We start from the raw sequence: 23,587 nt of genomic DNA, 5'->3' as shown, positions 1-23,587 counted from the left end.
TACTAAAGAAAGAGGAACTTACTTTCTTGATATGGTTGATGCCAGAAGTTTTCTAATCCCTAGAGAACTGAAAAGCTTAGTGTAAAACACTCTTTTTTATATGAGGTTGTCTACTACAAAGATCCTCTCCCTCTGTACGTTTATACTTCTAATCTCTTCTCAATTTTCTCTCTTGTTCATTTTACTGTGCACCTCCTTACATAAGCCTTAGGGGACAACAAACCCCAATGCTAAATTACAAGGGTGTTACTTACTAAACATGCGGTTCTTAGATCCCAATCTAAAATGACTTTCATGTACACTGGCTCCCAAATGAATTATTTTAATGTACTATAGCATCACATTGTTGGATACCTGAGAATAACTGGGCCTTGGGGAAAATGCGACCTGTTGGAAAGAAAAATCTAAAGAAATGCTGCATTAGCATTTTGTTGCATTTTTAAAGCTGTGTCTCTGACATTCTCAAGTTTTTAACCTCAATCACTTAGCAACACTGCATGCTTTATCACTGAGACAGCAGCACAACGACCAATAATGCATCGACTGAAGTGGGCAGAAAAGCCCAGCTGCACACATCTCAAAGAGGGGTACAACAACAACAGATGTTAGATTATGTCATGCTAAGAACATACTACTCGCACTACATCTAAATTCTTCACAGCCCAAACTTCTCCACATTAACAAAGGCATCACTTCAATAAGAAGAGACACCATCCTGACCCACTTGAACCCTGCAGATTTTCACAGAATACCAACCTTTGGGAGGAGTGAGATTGACTCCATTTTTAAGGCACCACTGTGCTGGCAAAATCCCCAAAGAATCCGCATGGCACAGCATTGAGAGTTTACTAGGTTCTGGCCTTAGGTCATCAATAGTCACTTGAAAAAAATGGTTGTTGAAAACCTGAAAAAGGAAATAATTACTTGACATTACATATAGAATTATTTGACATTACATATATAATGCTGGCACAGTTTTCAAAAGCAATTAATATATTTCATCAAATTGATCTGAACATAATCTAGCATTTGAATACATTTTACTCAATTATTCTAGTAGTTAAAAAGGTAGAATTTATCACTGGATTAATTAATGGCAAGATCAATGAATAAAATACATAGAAGAATTTTTTTAAAAAATCAGACACTCAGAGAAGCAGACAATGGCCATAGCTGCCAGAAAAACAAACTGATAAGCAAGACAGGTGAACTCCAGCTTAGATAAGAGTTAAGATGGTCACTGAAGTGCCACTCTCACTATCCCCAACTGACACCCAAATTCTCAAACAGAATCACCCAAAAAACCTGCCAAGATCTGGCATGGCAGACTTTTAGCCTCATCTTGTATCACATCACCCAGAATATCCTGCATGCGACCTAACAAGAATCACTAACACAAACCCCAATTCCATTCAGTGTTCTCACATACTACAGCACCCCAGCTGCATGACTAGTCCATCAAAACTCACTGCACTCTTGCAGGTGTACCTCCAATTTCAGTGTCCCTGATCTGGTTGAAATAACAGGTCCCTGCTCTGTGCTCCCAAAGCATTAAATGTAAATTTCCACGCTGAAAATCCTCATTCCTTCTGTGGACTGGTAACACACCAGTCCCTAGCAAAAGATCCTAAGTTCTTTGAGAACAGTGGTCCTCTTTTTATTCATTTGTATATTCTCAAATTTACAAGAAATGCTTTGCATACAAGCTGGATAAATATCCAATGAATATAACAAAAACATCAGTGATGAAAAAGGAACGAGGCAAGTAGGGAACAAAAATCTAATGGCTCTCAACACTCAACAAAACAAATCAAACAAAACAACAACAAAAATTTTGCAGGCTTAAAGCTGGTAGTCTGAGCATCTATTTAGAGAACAATAAGCAATATAGCAACTATGGGGGATTTCCTGTTGTCTTCTTTTTGAAATCCAATGTTACTCTCACTGTTAAAAAAAAAGACTAGTATGTAAAATAGTTGGGGCAGGAGGGGGAGATAAACCAGTCTTTTTTTTTTTTTTTTTTTTTTTTTTTTTTTTTTAGAAAACCTTAACATTTTTACTAAACTATGATACCTGGGTCCTTCATTTATAAAGTATTTTTTGGAGCAACCTACTTCAAAGTTAAGCAGGAGCAGAAACTCACTTCATTGCACGAAGATGAGTAATGTTTATTTTCAGTAAATAGTTCTGAATGTCCTGCCTGAACTTTGCCTTTGAAAGTCAGCTTTAAGGAGCAAAGCATCAGACATGAACAGTCTTCCCAGGAGGCCTTCCAGGCCAACTTTCATAAAATCACACCGTGCTTCCATGCCAGTGCTCCACTAACCCCTTCCTAGCGTATTTTTCACCTTACCATTTACCATGCGATGTACTTACTGTCTGCTTCTTCCCACTACAATTATAAGCCCTATAAAAGCACAGACTCTGCCCAGGTCCCGTTGTCCAGAACAGGGCCTATAAGTGTTCAGTAACTAACTGAAATTAATGTGCTCTATTCCACCATGCATGTGCATACGCAACTATTCACATACATATAAATTGTTTAAAGTAATAAATTCTGGTTGTAAGGCCTTTAAGTATTATAGAACTTTGCAAATATAGACACTAAGAAATTTCCAAAATTGGTTAAAAATGTACATTCATTTGGACACACTTCGAAGGAAAATCTTAGTAAGTTTCATCAGATTTATTAGTGCTTATATTCCCAAATGGTCACACCACTGCTTTATGTTTCTCTTGGTTCAGATCCCACAGGCTCAGATTCAAGGTTTAGATCATTTAACTAATTTGCTCCTAATTGCATACCCCATATTTGAAAGATAGAAACGGAACTTTAGAACCCAAACCTCTAGATCTTCAGATCTCCCTCTACCTCAGCAGTACTAAAAATTGAACCCATGACTTTCACGCGGAATTATATTTCTGACCTTCTTTTGTTTTTTATTTTGACACAATGTTGCACTCAGTTGCTGAGCTGCCTGAGCAGGGTTCAATCTTACCATCCTGCCTCAGCCTCCCAGAGACATATAATTCCAATAGTCTTTCCTCTAAAACAATATATTCCACACACAAATGATACTGCCATCATTGCCACCAACTGTCAATATCTCACTTGGCTATTCTGCTAAAAGGTTAGTAATTGAATACTGAATCTGCTATACATGCTTGCCTATTTGTCTGCATTGTTGTTTGTTTGCTTTAATATTATTTACCCACTTCAACTATTTTGCCATCATGAAACACTCAAAGGGGGAAAATGAAATTTATATCATGATAAAAATGATAACACAATGTGTTATATTCTGAAACAAAAATCTTCTGAAACATTCTCATGTGTTCAGAGAAATATAGTTAATTGTAGATATCTATTGCACTATGAATGTTCTGATATTTCATGACATAAAGATGATTATTGAGTTTGAGGAGAAGCTTACATCCAGTCCTAAGAAACAGAAACACATATTACAGTTCATGTATTTTTCAGCGCTAAGGCAGTAAAAGCAGAAGGAGAAATACAGATGAAACAGAATGGATTAAGTATTTTATCTTTAATATAAAGAAACAGAAACAATTTTCTAAGCATAGTTTTAAAAAACATTGAAAATATCTCTAACCTCTTCCCTCAGAAGAGCAATGAGATAATTATTTATTGTGAAAACCCAAATGGCTATCATTGAAAGTCTATCCAACAAGACACAATGTTTGGAATGAACTAATTACAATTACTGTGTCACTTTCTAACATTACAGATGGCAATTATCTAAAGGTATTAAAATGTGAATGAGGCCACCACCACTAACAGGTGGAGTAATTCTCCTCTCTGGTTTATTTTCTAAGGTCCAGGTGAAACTCAGCTTGCAGCTTTTTAGAATGAGGATAATGTGATACAGATTCAGAAAAGTGGGCAGCTGGCATTGCAGTCACCCACTGCTGGAACAAAAGGAAATCGTGGCCAAGTTTCAGCAAGGTACAACTGTTGGTTCTACAAAAACTTGTGAAATCTACCAGAACACATGATAAAAACAACCAAAGACCATTTTTAATTGGAAAGTTTTTAATGAATAGCGAATGAAAGGAAGTGCATGCATTTTAACTTCAAGATTATCATTTGACCACTTACTTGGTTAATGACTGAATTTAATGAGCCACTTAGACTTAGGACTGTCTTTCCTTTTGTACAGCTCTGCACATCTTATTTATAGAGTGTCAGTGTCTTTTTCTGTATAGTATACATTGTTTATACAATACTGTAATCTTTGCTGATTGTACAGTATAGTACCATAGTTTAGTATGTTATAGTACTGTGAATAAGAATTATGTAAATAAAAATGAAGTCATCGAGTTGGAGTTTTCTTTGACCATTTTTTTCTGAATATTGTAATGTACATACTATATACAATTCCTCATTTAGTGAACAATTCATGGAACAACCTAGTCACAGGACTTGTAACAGTCATTAAATAATGAATGTTTGTAGATCAATCATTTCACTACTATCTATGCAGAAGGATCAAGTTATAATTCTTACAATGATTATAACATGCAACTTGCCAAATCTGTCAGAGAAGGAAAATTCATCCTATCCATTCTAAGAAGAGGCATCTGATCAGACACACTGTTACCAGTGGCAAATAGCCTGAGGTGGCAGCAGCCTACACAGGCATCAATGTCCCTTTGGTTTATTTGCTGTCACTATATATTCTTGCACGAGTATCTTTCATCAGCTGATCCCCTCGGGAGCAAAGAAACAAAACCCACCTTGGTCACTGATGCAGGACAGATATGAAAGGGCTCACTCATATTCAGTGTTTCTAGCTTCATCCCGACTGTGAAGAAATGGCTTCGCAAATCTGCATGATCCTGTAGGGCAAAAAATGAAAAATACTGAAAGCAATGGAATTGTGAATTAGCTAGAGACTGTCTGGATGCCATCCTTGACTGTTTTCTTAGGTAATTCAAATTTGATGGAAATAACTCTCCCTGTTTCAAATTTTTAATTATTGCAAGAGACTGAGGATTTAATTATTTTCTGCAAGCTAAATTGCTTTTCCAAAGGACAGGCAAGAAGCCTTTGTGGTCATGCTTAAATTTACACTTAGCAGAAAACCCAATGCCACATTGCTTTGATCTTCCTGGGTGCTCTCCATGGAAGCACAGCAGAGGAACAGGACAGTCAATCATCTTAAACATAGCAGGGGCATCTTCCGGAAACGTGGCCTCTTGCTACTGGAGTTACATCACAGAGAGACAATGAGTACCTGCTGGGTGACAGTTGACCCCCAACTCCAGTTCACCATTAATGGTGGTAGCCTCTGACCTTGGATTGTGTGCACACGAGAATCCAAAGCCATCCTGTAGCAAATCAGATCCTGACACCTACTCACTGGAGATGAGCAGCATCGTCTTTGTCATAGGTGTCTGGCAGTTCTGTAATCTGCTCACAGCAACCTGATGTGTGAGCACTGGGGCTTCCCTGTCTACTGGAGAAAACAAGTTTCCATACATGCTTCATCTATACAGCAATAGATGAGTCTGGCTGGTCTGTAGATACCAGAATTTATCTTTCAAAACAAAGGTCACCTCATCACTCACACTCTGTATAAGTTGAGTGGATAAATATATGTATTTGCAGTCTGTCCCTGAGGAAATAACAGCTGCAAATAAATCTTGCTATTTCCAAATATATCAACTGGATATGAAGTACAAAAATATCTGGAGACCAATTGGTTTCTTTTTGACTGTAAATCTAAAGTGAGTTTTTAATTACTTTGATGATACCACTCTATGTCTAACTCTGAGAAGGATAAGGGATATGGAGCCAGTTGGGCCATGCCTGCATCCCTCACCTGCAACCACAAAAGGTGGTCCATACCATTCATGTCCAACAGGTGATCCAGACATGAGGAACTGCTTATGAAGCTCTCCGTGGCTCAGCAGTTTGCCAAAGAAAATAAAGAACATAAACACAGAACTACAAGGACTCCTTCACTTTTCACGTGGCCACGGCAGTCTGCAAAGGTGTCTGTACACAAAGACACACAATAAATACTGGGTGTGGGTGAAGCAATTAATGCCACAGAGTGTGTGACCCTTGTGTGTGTGTGTGGGGGGAGACTAATCAAAGCAAGAAGCAATGCAGTCTGATATGAGAAAAATGAATCAAAGGAGCTGGCTCATTCTAACATTCATAAATTCCCTAAGAACCTACAGTCAACACTTTATAAAAGTTACATGCGTAAGGAAAAGTACAAGGTAATATTCTTAGGTGTGGGTAATGACTTTTGTTGATTATGTTGCAACATTTATAAATTCTTTAAGAACTTACAATCAACACTTCATAAAAATTGCATGAGAAAGGAAAGACACGAGGTAACGCTCTTAGATGCAGGTGATGACTTTCATCATTTATGCTGCAAATAAAGTGTTTACATTTAAAGGTAGTGGAGGAAAGTGAGTCAGAAAAGGAATTCAAAGCAACAGTTTGCAGAGTTAATTTGTATTAACACACGTGACCCATAATGCCAGGCCAGGGCTGTAAACCTCAGATGTGGAAGCATAAGAACTAAGCCAACAATGACTAACTGATGTCTGAATTAAAAGATTAAAAGTTCCTGTTGGATGTAAATGTTCCTAGTCCCTATTAGTGGGTACTGAGACACATCTGAAGCTTTTTCAGGTAAATTTTATTCTGAAATTGTACTAAAATTTTGCCTGAATATATTTAGTGAGTTTAAGCAGTTATCATTTTGCTGTCTGATAATTCAGAAATGCCCCAGGATACTATGACACAATTATAGCTGTAATAAATGGCCCAGACGAATGCAGTAGCTCCTCAGAAGTCCTTCTGTGTCCCTCTCTGTGGCGCAATATCTCTCCCGGCTGGAGCAATTTCTCTTACCAGCCACAGCTACAAGGCCAACTCTTCTTGGACTCTGGCTCAATAATCACAGCAAAAGTTGCTTCTCCTTGGCTGCCTCCATCAACAGGGTTCCCTGGAAATTTCCACCTCTCTTCTTTGTTCCCATGGTACGGAAGGAATGACAGCAATCTGGGGTTCTGATCCTCATTCCAACTCACTCCCCCTCAATTCCAACTCACACATTCACTCTGCTTCTAATCTACTTTCTCACTGACCTCTGTTCTCTGAGTAAAGCCAGTTTTCCAATCAAGATGGACCCACAACACCAAGCCCTCTACATCCCAGTTTCTCAACTGGACCTTGACCAGTGAAGTAAGGTCTTTAGTCAAGTCCACGTCTATCCTGCATCCTATGCTCCAAGTCCTACCAAAGGTCTCTTGACTCTAGTTCCTGATGCTGTGTTAAAATCTCTGTGTCCCAGAGATCCCTGCATTGAGTTTTCCTTTACTTAAAGCCTTATTGTGTGCACAGTTGTGTGGGGGAAATAAAGAATACAGCAAGTTGCTCCTTAGATTAACCTCCCCTGCTCATTTAGAAACTGGTTCCCTTGATCATTCATGGCTTGGCTCTCCTTCATCTTCAGTCATTTCTACCACGTTTCAATTGTGTGGGACGTTTTGCTTTCTGGTGCACAGCTTCTAAATCCCTTAGGGGTTTTTTTCTGGGGAGCAAGTGTCCCATTGGTTGTAAGGAGGCCACTCTTGGTGGATCCATGAATACTTTCAAGATGAAGGGTTCTCACTACAAAGGCCAGAAATGCTATGAATGGAGAATTAGAACATTTATCCTCACAAACACTGAGGAAAGGAGAGGAGGCTGAGATTGAAGTAGTCACCAACAGATAGTGATATAACCTAAAATCACACTCTTATAATGAAGCCTCCTAAAAGCCCTTGAAGGAATGCAGTTCAGAGAGCTTCTTGCTTGGTGAATATACATCCTCGCTTCAGGAGGCTGGTGCAGTCTAACTCCTGGAGAACACAGGCTGTATACCTTGGGACACTCCATGCTTCTATGTAACTCTTCAACATGGAGTTTTGTTTCTACCCTACAGTATCCCTTACAATGATCTAATAGTTCTAAGTAAGTTGTTTTCTTTAAATTTGGTGAGCAGTTCTAGAAAACTATCAAACCCAAGGAATGGATCTTGGGAACCCTGATTGGTAGCTATCTCAAAGGAATTCTTAAGGCATGGGACTTGGGATTGACATCTGTCTAAAATGGGGGTAGCCTTGAGGGTTCAGATTAAATTAGTGTCAGAAATGAACTAAACTTCAAGAGTCTCTTGGAATCAGAGAGTTGGAAAGTTGATTGGTGTGCAAAAACCCATACATGTGGTTTCAGAAGTGTTGTGAGTAAAACAGGTTGTAAATTACAAACCCACAAAACTTTTCCTTATGGAAATGTATCTGTTTTTATTCCAAACTATGCAAAACCCATAGACCTTTGTCTAATATGAAAAAGAGAAGCCAGACATTTGGGGAGTCTCTCTATGGCTTCTATCTGGATGTACCCCAAAGCCTCATGGAGTCATAGGTGGGGCTTTTCAGAGGTGGCTGGATCTAGAGTATGTGATACTGGGATTAAGAGTATGTGATTACTGAATTAGTCCACTGATTGGTTTGGCATAGTTCTGGGTATGAGTGCTACCCACACTAAGGATGGGTACCTGAGACAATGTAAAGGGCCAGAAAGAAGCTGCTATTGACACTTGACACTTGTAGCTTACTGTCTTGCTGACTATTGGCTGCCATAAACTATTTCTTCTCTGCAATGCCACTCTGTCATGTCACCCTGCCTTAGAGTCAGCCAACTGTGAACTGAAACCTCTAAAATTGTAAGCCAAATAAATCTTTCCTCCATTAACACTGGGTGTCAGGTATTTTGTCTCAGCAATAAGAAAAACTAACAAGACAGCATCCAAATCAGGTATATTTAAAGTTTGACCTCAACTATCTACAAACACACTATCCAATTAAACTTTTTTTTTTTTTTTTTGGTCTTTTTCCTTTTTATCGGTACCGGGGATCGAACTCATGACTCCCTGCTTCCAAGGCAGGCACTCATGCCACTGAGCTAAACCTCCAGCCCCTATCCAATTAAACTTGAAATTTAAATTTCAGAAATGGTTGTGAAAACTATAAAGTACATGTATGTATCCCCCTGTCCTCATTCTCGCTTTTTAAAATCTCTTTTTAATCAGCATTGAAAATAATTTTTAAGATTCTGGCATGACAAATAGAAATCACAGCAATTTAAAGGTCAGATAAAATAATGGAAATCTAAAAGTTTCAATACTAAAGTCATGTAATGATAAAAGGTTTGACTAAATCTACTATTCTAATGTTTCTGTTACTTTTTGAACAATGATGCCAAAAATATTTTACTCCAAACACAGGCTGGTACTTCCTAAAAAGGTTTGTAATTACAATATCCAGCCATTGTAGAACTTTTAAAACAAACAGGCAAGTGAACCAGGCTATATACGTGGTACTTTCTGATGAATGTCAAATGCTATCATTTATGATTCTGTGATTCATACAAAGAAGGTATCAATAAATGTTTATTGAATCATAATGAAGATCAACAGCTACATGATTTCTTGACATCCATTTCAATTGCTGTCTAGCATTCATTCATGAGAAATTCTTGAGGATCATTCAGTAGGTAACTAGATATGACACAGGTACATGAAAAAAATCTACATTTGACAAATGGAGAAGGAAAGAGTAAATAATAACTAAGGAAGACTCAGAAGTAATTTCAGAACAAACTTTTTTTACTTGTAGAATACAAAAATTAAGTATCACCGTGATCACAGCATTCAAAGATTTGTAAGCGTGAATCTTAATTTAGAATATAAAAAACATAGAATGATAAAGAGAAAATTCTGGAAAAACTGCACAGTAAATGCCATCAGGGAAGCTGGTACTTGTGTAACTAGTTTAAGTGTCTGAGTATGCTGTAAAAGGCAAAAGAAGTTATTTGACATTCTGCAGAAGCACCAAGCTTTTATGAAAATTGAAGAACTCAACACCAACACATTGCCAAGTAAATCAACAGAAAGACTTGCTGAGTTTTGTGTGTGCTATGAACATCCATACTTGTGTATTAAAAAAGTATACATATTCTCACTGATAAATTTAATCACTCACAGTCCCTTTATTTAGGGTTGTCAATGCAGTCAGAACACACATATTTATTTATACAAATACCCAGCTAATCATCTTCAGTGTTAGGGAAAGAGCAGGTTTCTGGCTCTTAAAGCTGATTCACAAAATAGATTATCTACTGAAAGATAATGAAAAATTCATTGTGTTTTAAAACATTCTCGCCTTTGCAAAGCTCTTGAGAATCATTCACAATTCAAAACTGTTATTAGCTCAGGAATGATGTTAGTCCTGATATCACAATATTACTAAGTCCTCAGTATATTTAAAAATAGTCTGTTTATTCAAGAAATACTCTTTACTTACATGTTTGAGAACAGCTAAATTGCTTACTGAAAAAATACTCACCTTTAATAAATGCTAGCAATGTCATTACCATCTACAATCCTTGTTATCCATTTTATTTTTGCCCTAAAATATGTTTTATATTGATCAAAAGTAAAATGTCACTCATTTTTTTTGGAGAACTGTCTTATTAGGCTACCTTAGCAATCTCTTTTTGGGGAATCTATTTGCAGTCAAAGGACATGGTAATCCACTTCCTCTGCTCAGGGTTCACAGGCTATATTCCCACCAGGAACTAGGCAGTTCTCTCTCTTGCTAAGACACAGTGACTCTGCACTAGAGGTAACTTGGTTCTGTACACAGGTCAAGTGGACGGAAGCAACAACAGCTCACATGCTGTGAATATTTGCCAGCACATTCCCTGCAGTATCCTTTTCCTCTCACAAGGCTGATAGGGTGGTATATTCTTTGACAGTGAGGAAATTAAGGAACAGGAAGGTTAAATTTGCTACACAAGTACACAAATCCAAGGTCCAGACACCAGCAGTCTGACTCTGAGCCAGCAAGTATCACAGAGAGGGGAAGCAAAGAACAAAAAGATCTTTTCTTTTTGATCAATAATGCTGACACACAAACAAAAGTCCTACAACCTGTACGCTCCTAAAAATTTATTTCAAATAAAGCTACTCCAAAGTTTGAAAGTGATCACTATGAATACCAACCATTCACTTAAAACCTTCAACTTAGACTATTAATTTGTAACACTCTTCAGTGGCTTAGGAGAGAGATATGGCAGAGAATTAGAACACTAGAAATAACCCCAAAACATTTATATATACCAAGTCACACTCTTCAACAACAATTTGCAAATACCTGGGCTGCTTTTATGTGTGTGTACATTAATTAATGAGGATTAAAGAAGAATATGCAGCAAAATCCCTATTGGGCCCTGTAAATTATCCCTTACCCTAAAAAGTTAGGTTAATCTACATGGGACATGTGGTTGGCTCTACATCAGAAATATGTCAAACTTTTTGTGTTCTGGACCTAAAGAAGTTGAAAATTCCGTTTTGAAAATAACTAAGGAGTGAATAATACAAAGTATTCAGATACGGAGGTCTGGGAAAACTATACAGTGTCTGGTGCTTTGGTCTCACCTTAGAATCTGAGATCAGGAGGACCCACCAATCTCAAAGCATGCATACCTATCACCGTTGTTGTAAACGTCAATCATTGGCAAAGGCTTTGTTGAAGTAGTTTCCAAGACAGGAAGAAAGCACTGCCTGATTCCACTTAATTTAAGAAACACGAATGACACATACCACCCTGACATTAGTCATGAGAAACCGGCAACTTAAACTTTCATGCTCAGTGAGAAGGTTTCAAGGTGAGTACTAAAGATCTTTACAGAACATACACATTACTGTGACTGTAAATGTATAGAAGGCAGTGAGGATACCGCTAACAGAGAGGCAGAGGAGAAGCCAAAGAGGGACAGAAACGAACATGCATGTCCTGCCGCCTACTTGAACTTACATCATCCCCACGTTTACTTTAGGGAATTTGCAGGTTATACTCACAAAATGTGGCGGGTGTCTGTCACAGACTCCAGAAATAGCTACGGTGCCTACCCAGTCCCAACTTTATTAGATAAGTACATCTCATGTGATGTAGAATTATGAAAAATATGGCACAGGGGAGAATGAGTTCAAACTAATTAACACAACAAATTAAAATGTACTCGATGAGGGTTTTAATGTAAGAAAAGCAGGAAAATCATTCTGGTGCAGAAAGCAAGTTCTTAACCTGACTTCCAGAATTGGAAGCTTACAGGAAATTTTCTTTCTCAAGACAGAAATCTGAGTGTCAGTCTTTAACTCTTTGATTCTTCCTTTTTGCTTATACTGATGTGAACTTTAAAAAAAAGAAAGAAAAAATTCACATATCCCCAGCCTTTTTTAAGTATCAAAATGTTTTTGTGTATCTTGCTTACATAAAAACCTAATTTTTTCAGCTTCAATGTGTCAGGTTTTTTTTGGTCTGTGCATTAACTTGCATAATTTCTAAGAGTAGGCTTCAATGAAGTCAAAGAAAGGCTTTAAATAGATTATATTGGAGTTGATATATAATGAACTATGCTTTAATTCCTTTATTTCTATCTGTGTATGCCACTCCAGTGCCACGAATTATATTATTCATCCTTTTGTTTTACCAGTGACCTCGTGCTCAAATATATTCATGAGAAAATTACTCTTTTAATACAAATTTCATGAAAAAACAGACACTAGGGTGTCAGCATTTAATAAAAATCAATACTATTATTACATTTCAGTTTCAACACACTGATGTAAATTTAGTCAGTGAAACATTTACAACAAAATCTAATCAATTTATAAGCTGAAAAGTAATACACATTTCCATTTACTTATAGCTATAAATAGTAATTTTATCTACCTGTGGTGTATTCTATCAAGCCAAAAAAATGAGAAATGTAATATTGTACTATTATGTACCTGTACTTTAAACTAAACCATATGATTTATAATAGGCAGTTAAACCACACCTATGTCCTAGTAGGCCCCAAACTGGTACTAAATTGTTTAAAAAACAATAACAAAAACAGGCAATGAGAATGTCTTTCATTGATTAACACTTAGCATTGTAAAACTATTACTAGGTAGCAAGAAATAAATTCACAGTTCCTTATAGCAAGACTAGGAAAAAGTCAGTGCCCACTTAGACTGTGTAGGGAAACAGGAAGTCTTTTTTTGTTTTCTGCTGAGTTAACTGGCTTCCAACAAGCTAGAGAGGTTTCTCTGGGCAGCCTGTGAGGCGCAAAAGGGCACTGCCGCAGAGGGTGATGGGGTTACTTCTGTCTCAGCTTCAAGTCCACTGGAAGGAAGTAGTGGACACAATTAGTCAGGCTCCTTCTGCTGAGACCTCAAATGTGATAACACTTCCAGTCTCCAGAGTTTCCCCCAAATCACAGTTGCCCTAATCTTCAAAACACCAACCTGTTTTCAGGCTGAAAAGTATTCTTTCTTAGAGCAGGGTTTCTCAGTTTAGTGCTACTGACATTGGAGGATAGATATTCTTTGTTGTGGCAAACAGTCATACGTATTGCAGGATACTCAGTTGAATCTCTGGCCCTTATACCCAAGATGTCAAAAGCACCTGTCCCCATGCTCTGACAATTAAAGTGTGTTCAGATATTGTCACATGTTTCCTGGGGAACAGATTCCCGTGTGTCCTAAGCTGAAGACCACTGGTTTAAGTACAGAGGCCATATGTCAGACTCTGCGCTTGTCACTTTGGATGTGCTGCCTCAGAATCACATGATTCTCTCCCTTCACCTCCAGCAGAAACTCTCGGTCCTGCAGTTTCAGGAGTCTGAAGTTCATTCCTTTTCCGGTTGACTTATCTTGATGCTCACTGAACAAGACCTGGGAGTCCTGCATGGCCCTTATACCAGTTGATACAGTACATATAGTGCTCCAAATATCTACTATGTGAAGTTGGAAAACATTGCTATTAGAAATGAAGGGATAACTATAAATACTATACCAGTGACTACAAGGGTTTTATGGATTAGCTATTTTGTGCACATGGTGATGATGATGGTGACTTAAGTACTTATCACCTTCCCTGCCTAAATCTACAGCAGCAATGGGTTCATTATTTATAAGGACTGAGCCATCATTTCTAACTCACAGGTGAACAGACAGTCACCTGGATTGGTTCTGTGTTCTGAAGAAAGTTTTATCCACTTTACCATGCCTTCACATGTAAAGACCAGACAGCTCTACCCAACTCTCCTTGGTGTAAACCATAAGGAAGTCCATTATCTTTCACAGCAAAGGAATGCAGAGAAAGCGCAACTCAAGACTTGAGAACAGAATAGAGAACAATGTCAGACATGATCCAGGTTCTTGCTATCTTTCTTCTTTAACACCACTAATGTAACAGCTTCTCCCATTTCAGTCCCCTCATTGTCTCAAGATGGCTGCAGAAGTTCCAGAATACTGAGGCAGACATTCAGAAAACAGAGGAAGGAGAGAAAGAGAGTCCACCTCTTCCTTATGCCTCTTCTGAAAAGCAAGGGAATCTCTCTCAAGATACCACCTAGCAGACAGCCTCACATACAGGTCACCAGTCTCTTCCTAAACTGTCAGTAAAGAAAAATGGGGCCTCTACTCCTAGCTTTACACAAGTAGTTCTAATTCAATGTGATACCACTTCTGCCTTCCCAGGTATAGGTATTTTGATACCAGCTAGGGGGAATTTATTTATTAGTGCAATAAAAATGATCCAGGTCAAAATGTCCAGAAAGCCCTTGCCAAAAGCAACTGAATAGCAAAGAGTTGATCAATAGTATATTTCAACCCAAACAGCACTGCATATGCAATACTTAATACTCTCAGAATTTTCTGATTCTTCATTAGAGTAAAAATTTCTCTGTTCAGTCTTTAAAAGTCCTGTTTATCTCTGAAATCTAGACAAAAGCAATAGTAAAAATAAACTGGCCTTCTGGTTCAGACAGATCTAGGTTTGAATCCGGCTCTATCACAAGTTCTGTATGAAGTATAAGAAATCAGTTTCCTTGAGCCTTAGTCTTAACAGAAAGACCTCAAATGCCTACCAGGACAGTTGATTTGGCAGACACAGGGTAATACATGGCAAGGGTCCACCCTGATATCTGCCATTCATAATTAGGAGTCATCATCAATACCCCTGCCACAGTTCCTATGGAGAGTGACGCAGGCATTGATAAATTACCCAGGATTTCACTGGTATTTTCCTCCTCTCTCTTTTGCTATTTTGAGTGATTTGGAAGGATTAATATATATTCCAAAGATGCCTCAAAGAAACTAACATCACACAAAAAGCTGGAATTTAACACTCTGGCCATGCCTTACTCTTGATCCCCACATTATGAACCTGCAGTCAGAGAATCATCACAAGCTCAGAAAGCAGAGGTTCCATGGGGGCAAAAATTTTATGTACATATGTGTAGATGTATGCATTTATTTTTTAGAGTATCAAGATGCAGGTTTAGGAGGACTGATCCTGTTGGCATCAGGAAATCTTGCATCAGGGCTCTAAATAGGAAATCTTATTAAATATTAAGTCTTTATATTATGTTTTTGCTATTTTTAAAAAATGTTCAGCATAGATATATATTCACACAAAAGTTTACCTGGCCCCCTTTTTCTTTGCCTTTTTTGGCATTTTTATTACAAATAGGTCTAGAGACAAACTAAATCTTATGTTTGACCTGTCGTGAAGACAAAGAGGTTCAAAGGGGGAAATGCTGAATGAATGAATGAATGAATAAAGAATGAATGAAGAGAGAAAGCTCAGTACCACCAAAGGATTCCCACACCTTTTACTTATATTCATAAAATAAACCAACCACCTCAGGGTGCAGGAGAGAGAGTACACTGAAGGTCCAATGAAGGTCAGATTGCTGTATGACTTGTGTTCCTCATTTTTCCATTAAATTTTAAACCCCTGAAAACCTAAAGTTCAAAAGAAGCTCAAACTTCTCCTCACATCAGTGTCTTTACCCAAGACATCTTTATTTGCAATTGCCAGTACATGAAAAGTCACTGTACACATTAAAAGTATGAACTAATCTGCAAAGCTTCTGTGCATATTTCTTAGAGGGAAAAAACAAACTGCATACAGTTTTATTGTGGCTTAAATCGATAATAAAATTCTCTACAAATCTATTCTGAACTATTCCTCTTAAGGAGATTACAATGTAAATACTTAAAAAGATGATACAATAATCACTTTGAAATACATCTTGTTTTACAAACAAGAGATTTACTTCCTGGGCGCCCCCATTATCCCTTACAACCACTACACTGAGTTTGTGCTAACACTGTCTCACCTTCTCTGCAACCACCGAAACTGGTCAGAGCCAGAATTATTGAAGATGAACAGAAGCCACTTAGGACTGACAACTAGAATAGATAAGTGAAAGCTGACTGTATTCTTAATTTCCTAATGTTTAGAATTAAAACCAAATCTCCATCTAATAGACTGCAGGCAGCACCATTCAGCCCTTATGATCAATCAGCTGTTACAGCACACTCTTTATTTGTCTGGATTTGGGTTTTTTTTTTTTTGTTACATTTATTGTTTAAACAGAGTTGCCCTCTTTATTACATCCTTTATAAGATTTCTCCAATACTCATAAAAACCAGAAGGCCCTTCTGGTCCTTTGGTGTGATTTAGTTCACATGTTTCACGCAGAATGCACAAAGAATGACCTGCCTCTCATTCCTCTTAGTAGCAAAAGACAGTCACTAAAATACAGCAAACTGAAACTCTCTGTGGTTTTCTGTTCCAGAGAGATTCTGCATAATGAAGCTCTTCAAGTCCATAGACCTGAGACCAAACAGTAGACATGGGTCAGGTCGCATAAGCCTTGCAGAACAAATGTTTGCATTCCCAGTAGAGGCCATACTCAAGAAAAGAGGGTCTGACACAGGCACTGGCTCAAAAACTCTCCAGGATAAAATGGACAACATTGAGGACAGCATCCAGAGGCAGCCAGCAGTACAACAAAGATCCAATTATTCAAATATCCTTTCTTTAAAAGAACCATAACAGTGAGGAGTTCCAACTCTGTTTCCTACAAATATTTACTACTCAATGACTTGGCTGAAGAAAAGAAGGTGTATCCAATTATGGGGGACTTTAAACAAATTCTAGAGAATTCAAGAATCCTACCTGAAAGCCAAACTGAGCTGCAAGGATTTTGTTTTGGTTTTGCTGTACAAGAGAAGAATCAGGTACCATAGAAACCACACATACAGAGCCCATCAGAAGGGAGCTGCTCATGTCCTCTCTTACCCCTTTGCTGTGCCAGGCAGAAGGAGGAAAGAAAGCTGCACCCTCTCTGCCACAATCTTACCCTGACCTCTAACCGAGGTCTTACATGAAAATACAGAAGGGATCCTAACCTCTGGGTTAAACCTACAATCTGCATAAAAAGGTTCATAATTCATGGGATGCAGAACCTTAAGCATGTTATGAGCAGAGTGAACATTCTTTGAAAGGTAATGTACATAGAATGAGTTTAGTTGTTTGTGTAAAAATAATGGCCTCAGGATAGATTTTTTAAGTTCAGGATACAAAGTATTTTATTAGTATATGTTAGTGACACATAACTCCTACATTCATCTTGGGAGACCTGTGTATAGCACCTTAATTAGTTTTACTCTCCTTTCCCCTTCCTGCTCATCTTCCTCACCCCCAGATCCAACTCCCATTTATTTTCAAGAATTAGCTTTCTCTTAGATGCTCCTTCTCTATGTTTATTAAACATTACTGAAGGAGGACAGGAGACTCCAAGAAGAAAGGATTAGAGACAGAGCTTGAGACCAGGTCAACTTTACTGAATTTATCACATCGCCAGCGGGCATGTCCTTAATTCATGGATTTTGAAAGTATCTTCTAACTTCCACCAGTTATGAAGGTATTATCTTAGATATTTTTAATAGGTATTTATATCAAAGATGACAGAAACTGAGCTGTCAAAGGACATCAACAGACTAGGTATCTTACTAAAATACAGTCATGTACAATGGAACATATATATGAAGGGGGTCTGCATGATTATAAGGGACACTGACATCATAATGGTGTGATGCATTAACATGAGTTTGTGGTAAAGCTGGGTTAAAAGACCTACTGCTCTATCAGTCATATAAAAGTATAGTACATGCAAATATATGTGATATACGCATTTACTATATTGCACCTTTATGAGTACATTTTACACCGTACTTGTACTCGTTAAAAATAACTTTACTGTAAAGTAGTATGCTGTGTTAGTCCAGCAGCAGCCTCATACTTCCCACGTTCACAGCCCCTTCTAGTTGCATGAAGAAGCCACAGCAAGTGATGTGTACCGCCTAACTTTGTGTAAGTACACTGTGATGTTCAAACAATGAGGAAGTAGGGGCTGGAGGTTTAGCTCAGCGGCATAAGCACCTGCCTTGTAAGCAGGCAGTCGTGAGTTCAATCCCCGGTACCGATAAAAATGAAAAAGACCAAAAAAAAACAATGAGGAAGTCACATGCAGATACATTTCTCAGGTCATAGCCACACTATTAACTGATGGGAGGCTTCACTTAGATCAGGCACACATCTGATCTGCTGAGTCCTGATGAAGTCTGAGCCTCATGTATCCTGACAGCCACTGTAGCCACAGACACTGATTAGAAATTGGCCAGGGAGGCAGGATCCCAAACTTAAGTACTGAATGTTATGTATCTATACACTATATCAAACCCACACACTCCTGAGCTCCAAATAAAAGGAAATAATCCAGAAAGATCAGGGAATCACTACTCAGCCATATCTCATCTATTTATTTCCAATACATATTTGAGGATGGATTAGAATGTGTGCAGTTCAGTACAAATAATATAAACTGACTAGAAAGCAAAGATTACCACTCCAGCCAGCTCCAGCACAGAACTTGTGTTGTCCTGAGCATATTCCACAAGCCTGTTGTGTCCCTGTTTTTTGTTTGTTTAATGAGGAAATGATGTGTAACTTCACAGCAGTAGATGAGTATAAAGACCATAAGAGGTAAGGGATCAAGTCTAGTTTGCCAAGGTGTTGGGCCTTCTGTCTCACTTCTCTATCTACAGCTCCCTTCACACCATTGCAAATCTCTAAATAGCTATTTGGGAATTACAAATAAAATGAAACCTTCAACATTTAAAAAAGAAAAATAATAAAGACAAAAAGTTTTGAAAATTTTCCCTTTTCTTAGGGATAAAAATGGATCATAGGACTGGGAAATAGCTCAGTGGCACAGTGCCTGCCAGGCAAGCAGAAGGTCCTAAGTTCAATTTCTGATACCCCTTCCCCCTAAAAAAAATCATGAATTTTAATGGCATCTCAACTAAGTGTATTTGTCACTACAAGGTATAACGACAAACCAATTTAGCTAGAGACTGCTTCGCCTGGGTTATGTTTTTCTTTCAGTAAAAGAATACCTTACTGGGAGCTGCTGTTTCTGATTTGTGAATCTTTTGATGGATATATGAGTGTTCAGTGAAATTTTTTTAATTTAACATTTGCCAAGAATTGGAGTCACAGAGGTAAATCTCAATTCATAAGAATGGCAAACAGTGATATAGGGCTTGAATATGATCAAAATATGTAATATACAAGTATGGAAATGCACAATGAAACCCAATAAAAAGAATAGCACATAAAGTAGTACCAATTATAGAAGGTTGTTGATTAAGGAAGTAGTGTTACATTAATCAATACTAAACTGTTTTCTAGTCTTCTTTGGCCCTATTTTTAAACTTAGTTGCAAAATATTCTTCAGTGGTTATCTTAGGCAACACTGAATTAGGAAATTGAGGCAGTGTGTGGGTCACCATGCCTGACTTATTTAAGGAGATTTCTTTGTGCCCTGAGCGCTGACCATGACCCAGCTGTGTTTCACACGCAGAATGATTTGAGCATCTGGTGAGAGGCCAAGCCAATGGGGTCACTTGTATCCTCATTATTTTTGAACAGCAAATTAGTACCAGGGTAGCAATCATTTCAGTAAATCTTTTAGGACTCCAAATAATGAGGTCAGTTTTTAAGGGAAAAAATAATATTTCCTTTTCAATAAAATGGGTGTTTTAAAGTCCCTCTCTTTATGTCTTCTTATTTCATCAACATTTCATCTTTGAACTGCATGTTCTGGAGATGATTTGAATTTTCCAAATAAGGTAAGTTAGAATTCCCTAAAACTGAAATATCCATAAGTTATTCAGAATGTTCTGTCAAGAAGGCAAATAGCAGCAGAAACACAGTACTAATGAGAATCTTGTTTTTACATTGGTTCTGTTTCTGTTCCAGACAGAAGAGGGAAAATGCACATGAACTTGATCTGACCGCAGGTGCAGACACAGATACACAGACACGGAAGCACATTCCCCAAAGTGAGAAGATGCAGCATAATGCGATGCAGTCCATCAAAATGTCCATTTTATCTAAAGTATAAAAATAATAAAAAGAATTGCTTGGAAATACTGCTTGTCTCTAGCCATTAAATGTGCTTAGCTTTGACTTCTGCCTCATAACAACTGAACATGATGGCAATTTTCCGTAACAACACGCATCTCAGATGATTTACTGCTAAATTCAAACATATATTCTTTTTATTATAATGAAAGAAATAGAAGTAAGTCTGCCTGCTGAGAAACACTGATGACCCCACAGTGCTAACAGAGGGGTAAATATACATTTATATGGATATTATATTTGGGGAGAACTTGCAAAGGAATACTGCTTCCTGGAACTTCTAAAATCTTGAGAGAGAAAATTTCCTTTCTCTTTTTTCATAAATGAAGAAACTGCAAAGGCAGTTTAATTCATCCCATGTAATAATCCCGTCTGAACTTAATCACCTGTCCTTATAAGTAGAGGTACTCAGTAGAGAATACTAACATTTTACTTCTTAAATTACTTAGCATACATACATGTGGCTATACTGAGTTCATTAGTGTCCCTGATAAGTTCATTTTGTCTAGAACCTGTGGATGAGACCTTACTTGGAAAGAGAATCTCTGCAAAAATCTGAGTTAAGATGGATTAGCATGGGCTTTAATCCAATGACCAGTGTCCTAATAAGTATAAGGGGACATTTGGACAGAGAATAGGAGGCCAGGTGAAGACCCAGACCCAGGCAGAGAATGGAGTAATGCCAAGATTGCTGCCAGAAGCTGAGGAAGGATTCACAAGGCTGTTTTTGTCTCAGAACTATCAGGGAGAGGAGTCTGGTTGTGTTAACACATGGATCAAACTGGCCTCCAGAAGTATGGGAGAAAAAACTTCTGTTTTTATAGATAACCCAATTCATAGAAATTTTTACAACCACCTCAGGAAACCAGGCAAGTCGTTATTCTCCTGACCTCCAAATACAAAAATAGCTAGGTAGCCGCCCCTTTCTCTTTTCTCAAAACAAAATTTAAAAAATTTTAAAAACACAGAAACTATGAACACATAATATTCAAAGCAACCAACTTTTATTTTTCTGTACCCCATATGTCCATCCTTCTGTGAGGCCCAAAAGTAATATTTAGTATTCACCCTTAAAGTAATACTTTACAGACGGGGTTTAGCTCAGTGGCCCAAGCACTCGCCAGGCAAGTGCAAGGTCATGAGTTCGAGTCCCAGTCACCCCCCAAAAATACTAAATAAAATATTAAAAAAGATGATGATTTTCAGGTAGTCTTTCAAAATAATAGTCTCAATTTACATAGTAAGAAATGAAGGTGGGAAAAGAAAGTAAACATATTTTAGAAAATATGAGCAAACTATTAAATCCTCAAATCAGGTTCCAGTACACAATAGCCTTTTCCAAAGAATAGCTGCTCAATAAACCTTCAAAAAGTTAGTTAATTTCTAATTAAAAGTATATCAAAGATTAACATTTATGCCTGTTGATTCTCAGTAGTCATGTTCTAAACAAGTCTGCATGTCCAATTAATTTATTACTGTGTTAACTCAAAATTTTCATATTCAGTGAGCTAAATACATATGGTAAGAATTTGTTTACTTGACAGGTATTTTTTAAATACTACCATACATAAGAACCTATATTTCCAACACAAGACAGATACATCCCTTTCCTAATTAGAGCTTCAAAACTGTCAAGAAGAAATGCGTGCAAGGAATCACACTAAGGTCTACATGTCACTGTGGCAGAACAAGTTGCTCTGAGGACTCCTAATGGAAGCCATGCTCACTTGGGCTGGGGACAAAGCCCTGGGGTCCAGAGGATTCCTTTGGAGAATTTATATTTGAGATTGGAGGATGGATAGAAATTCATCAAAAAAGAAAAAATCAGGTATAGGAGGTATTTGGAAAACAATCAAAAAGAAATCCAGTGTGAAGCCAACCTGGCTCCCTGGCCGCAGAACTGCTCTTTCACAAACTGCAAAGGAGAGTGCTGTGAAATCACACCAAGCTTTATCTGTCTTGGAAGATGCAGAGGCTTTATTTCACCCAAGAGGCAAACAAGAATTTTTAAAATAGCAGTGCCAGCTTAAGGTGTCAGGCTAAAAACTTACATCAATTTTATCTCCTCCTAAAAACTGTAACCAAAACTACATTGAAGACACCATTAAAAAAAAAGTTATGAGTCCACTCAGCAGCAACAAAGGTATGGAAGTTAAACAGCTGATGAACAAAAACTAACTAATTTAACATATTCAGCAAAGCCAAATAGAAGTCTTCAGCAGAAAAGCTGAGCGCAATCCAATTAATACTGCAGAATTCTCAGAAGGCTCACAAGCTACTAAGACTGGCTGGTCCAAAAACAAAGGTAAAAAGGAACTCATAAAATAAATATAGGGATCTATCCAGCAGAAGGTATAACATGCAGCACAAACTGGTAACAAGTTTCAAGACCCATCAAGAAAATTAAACCATTAAGAAGAAATCATTCTCCACCATTTTTATCTAAAAAACTGTAAAATTAGACTGACTATGTCTTCTGTTGCTTCTTGGTAAGAGAAAAGAGAATGGAAACTAGATTTATATCTCGGAGAACAATAATAACCTGAGAAAATTTAAATCAGCCTCTTATATTGGATATTTATAAAGATGATTGTTTTAAAAATAGTAAAGTGGAACAGGCATAAATTTAAACATCTGAAATGGAAGCTGGCCAAGATAGCTTTGCTAACACTGAGAAAGGACTTGACAGAGAATGCTTCCTCAACTCTTTATCCTTGAAAAGAGTAGCCGAAGTGCTCAGAAGTGACAACTTACCTTAAATACTTCCATTGGAAGAGGAGACTCTGCAGCAGCAATAAGGGATTTTTCCAGAGCACATTTCCACTCAGAGGTCATCTTCAAAGGATATATCTCTGTATCAATAGCAAACCACAAAAGAGTTTAAGAACTACAATGTTCTGCTGGATGGTTCTTGAATTTTATCTTCCTTTGCATCCATAATACCCCAGCACGCTCAGAAATCACCAGAGTTCAGACTCTGCCTGCCAGAAATGGCCACCTACTCAAGGGAGTTTCAGAAATTAAACAGCTACATGGGACTCTGCTATCAGAAATGAAGAGTAAACTTAATACAGTTCTTCCTCAGGGAACATTTGTGCACATTTTGTGAGCACTCTGTAAGTAATTTAGTGGTATTAATCACATTAGCAGAATCTTCAGT

General features: G+C 37.7%; 1 protein-coding gene across 6 annotated transcripts in view; it reads right to left on the bottom strand.

The window, feature by feature from the left end:
* Nucleotides 1-23,587, bottom strand: part of Sfmbt2 (Scm like with four mbt domains 2) — a 295,751-nt gene that overhangs the window by 83,734 nt on the left and 188,430 nt on the right. For all 6 annotated transcript variants that reach the window (XM_063260159.1, XM_063260158.1, XM_063260160.1 and 3 more), the window contains 3 exons: nt 23,182-23,279; nt 4,759-4,860; nt 757-904 (listed from right to left, as the gene is read on the bottom strand). In XM_063260159.1, the coding sequence (XP_063116229.1) occupies nt 757-904; nt 4,759-4,860; nt 23,182-23,279 (348 nt within the window). The remainder of the gene's footprint in view (nt 1-756; nt 905-4,758; nt 4,861-23,181; nt 23,280-23,587) is intronic.

This window comes from Cavia porcellus, unplaced genomic scaffold, assembly GCF_034190915.1.
Source record: "Cavia porcellus strain 051 isolate PalLab524CR breed Dunkin Hartley unplaced genomic scaffold, mCavPor4.1 scaffold_13, whole genome shotgun sequence".
In the NCBI taxonomy this organism is placed as follows: domain Eukaryota; kingdom Metazoa; phylum Chordata; class Mammalia; order Rodentia; family Caviidae; genus Cavia; species Cavia porcellus.
Note: the sequence above shows the minus strand (reverse complement) of the source record. Positions and strands in the feature narration are given on the sequence as shown.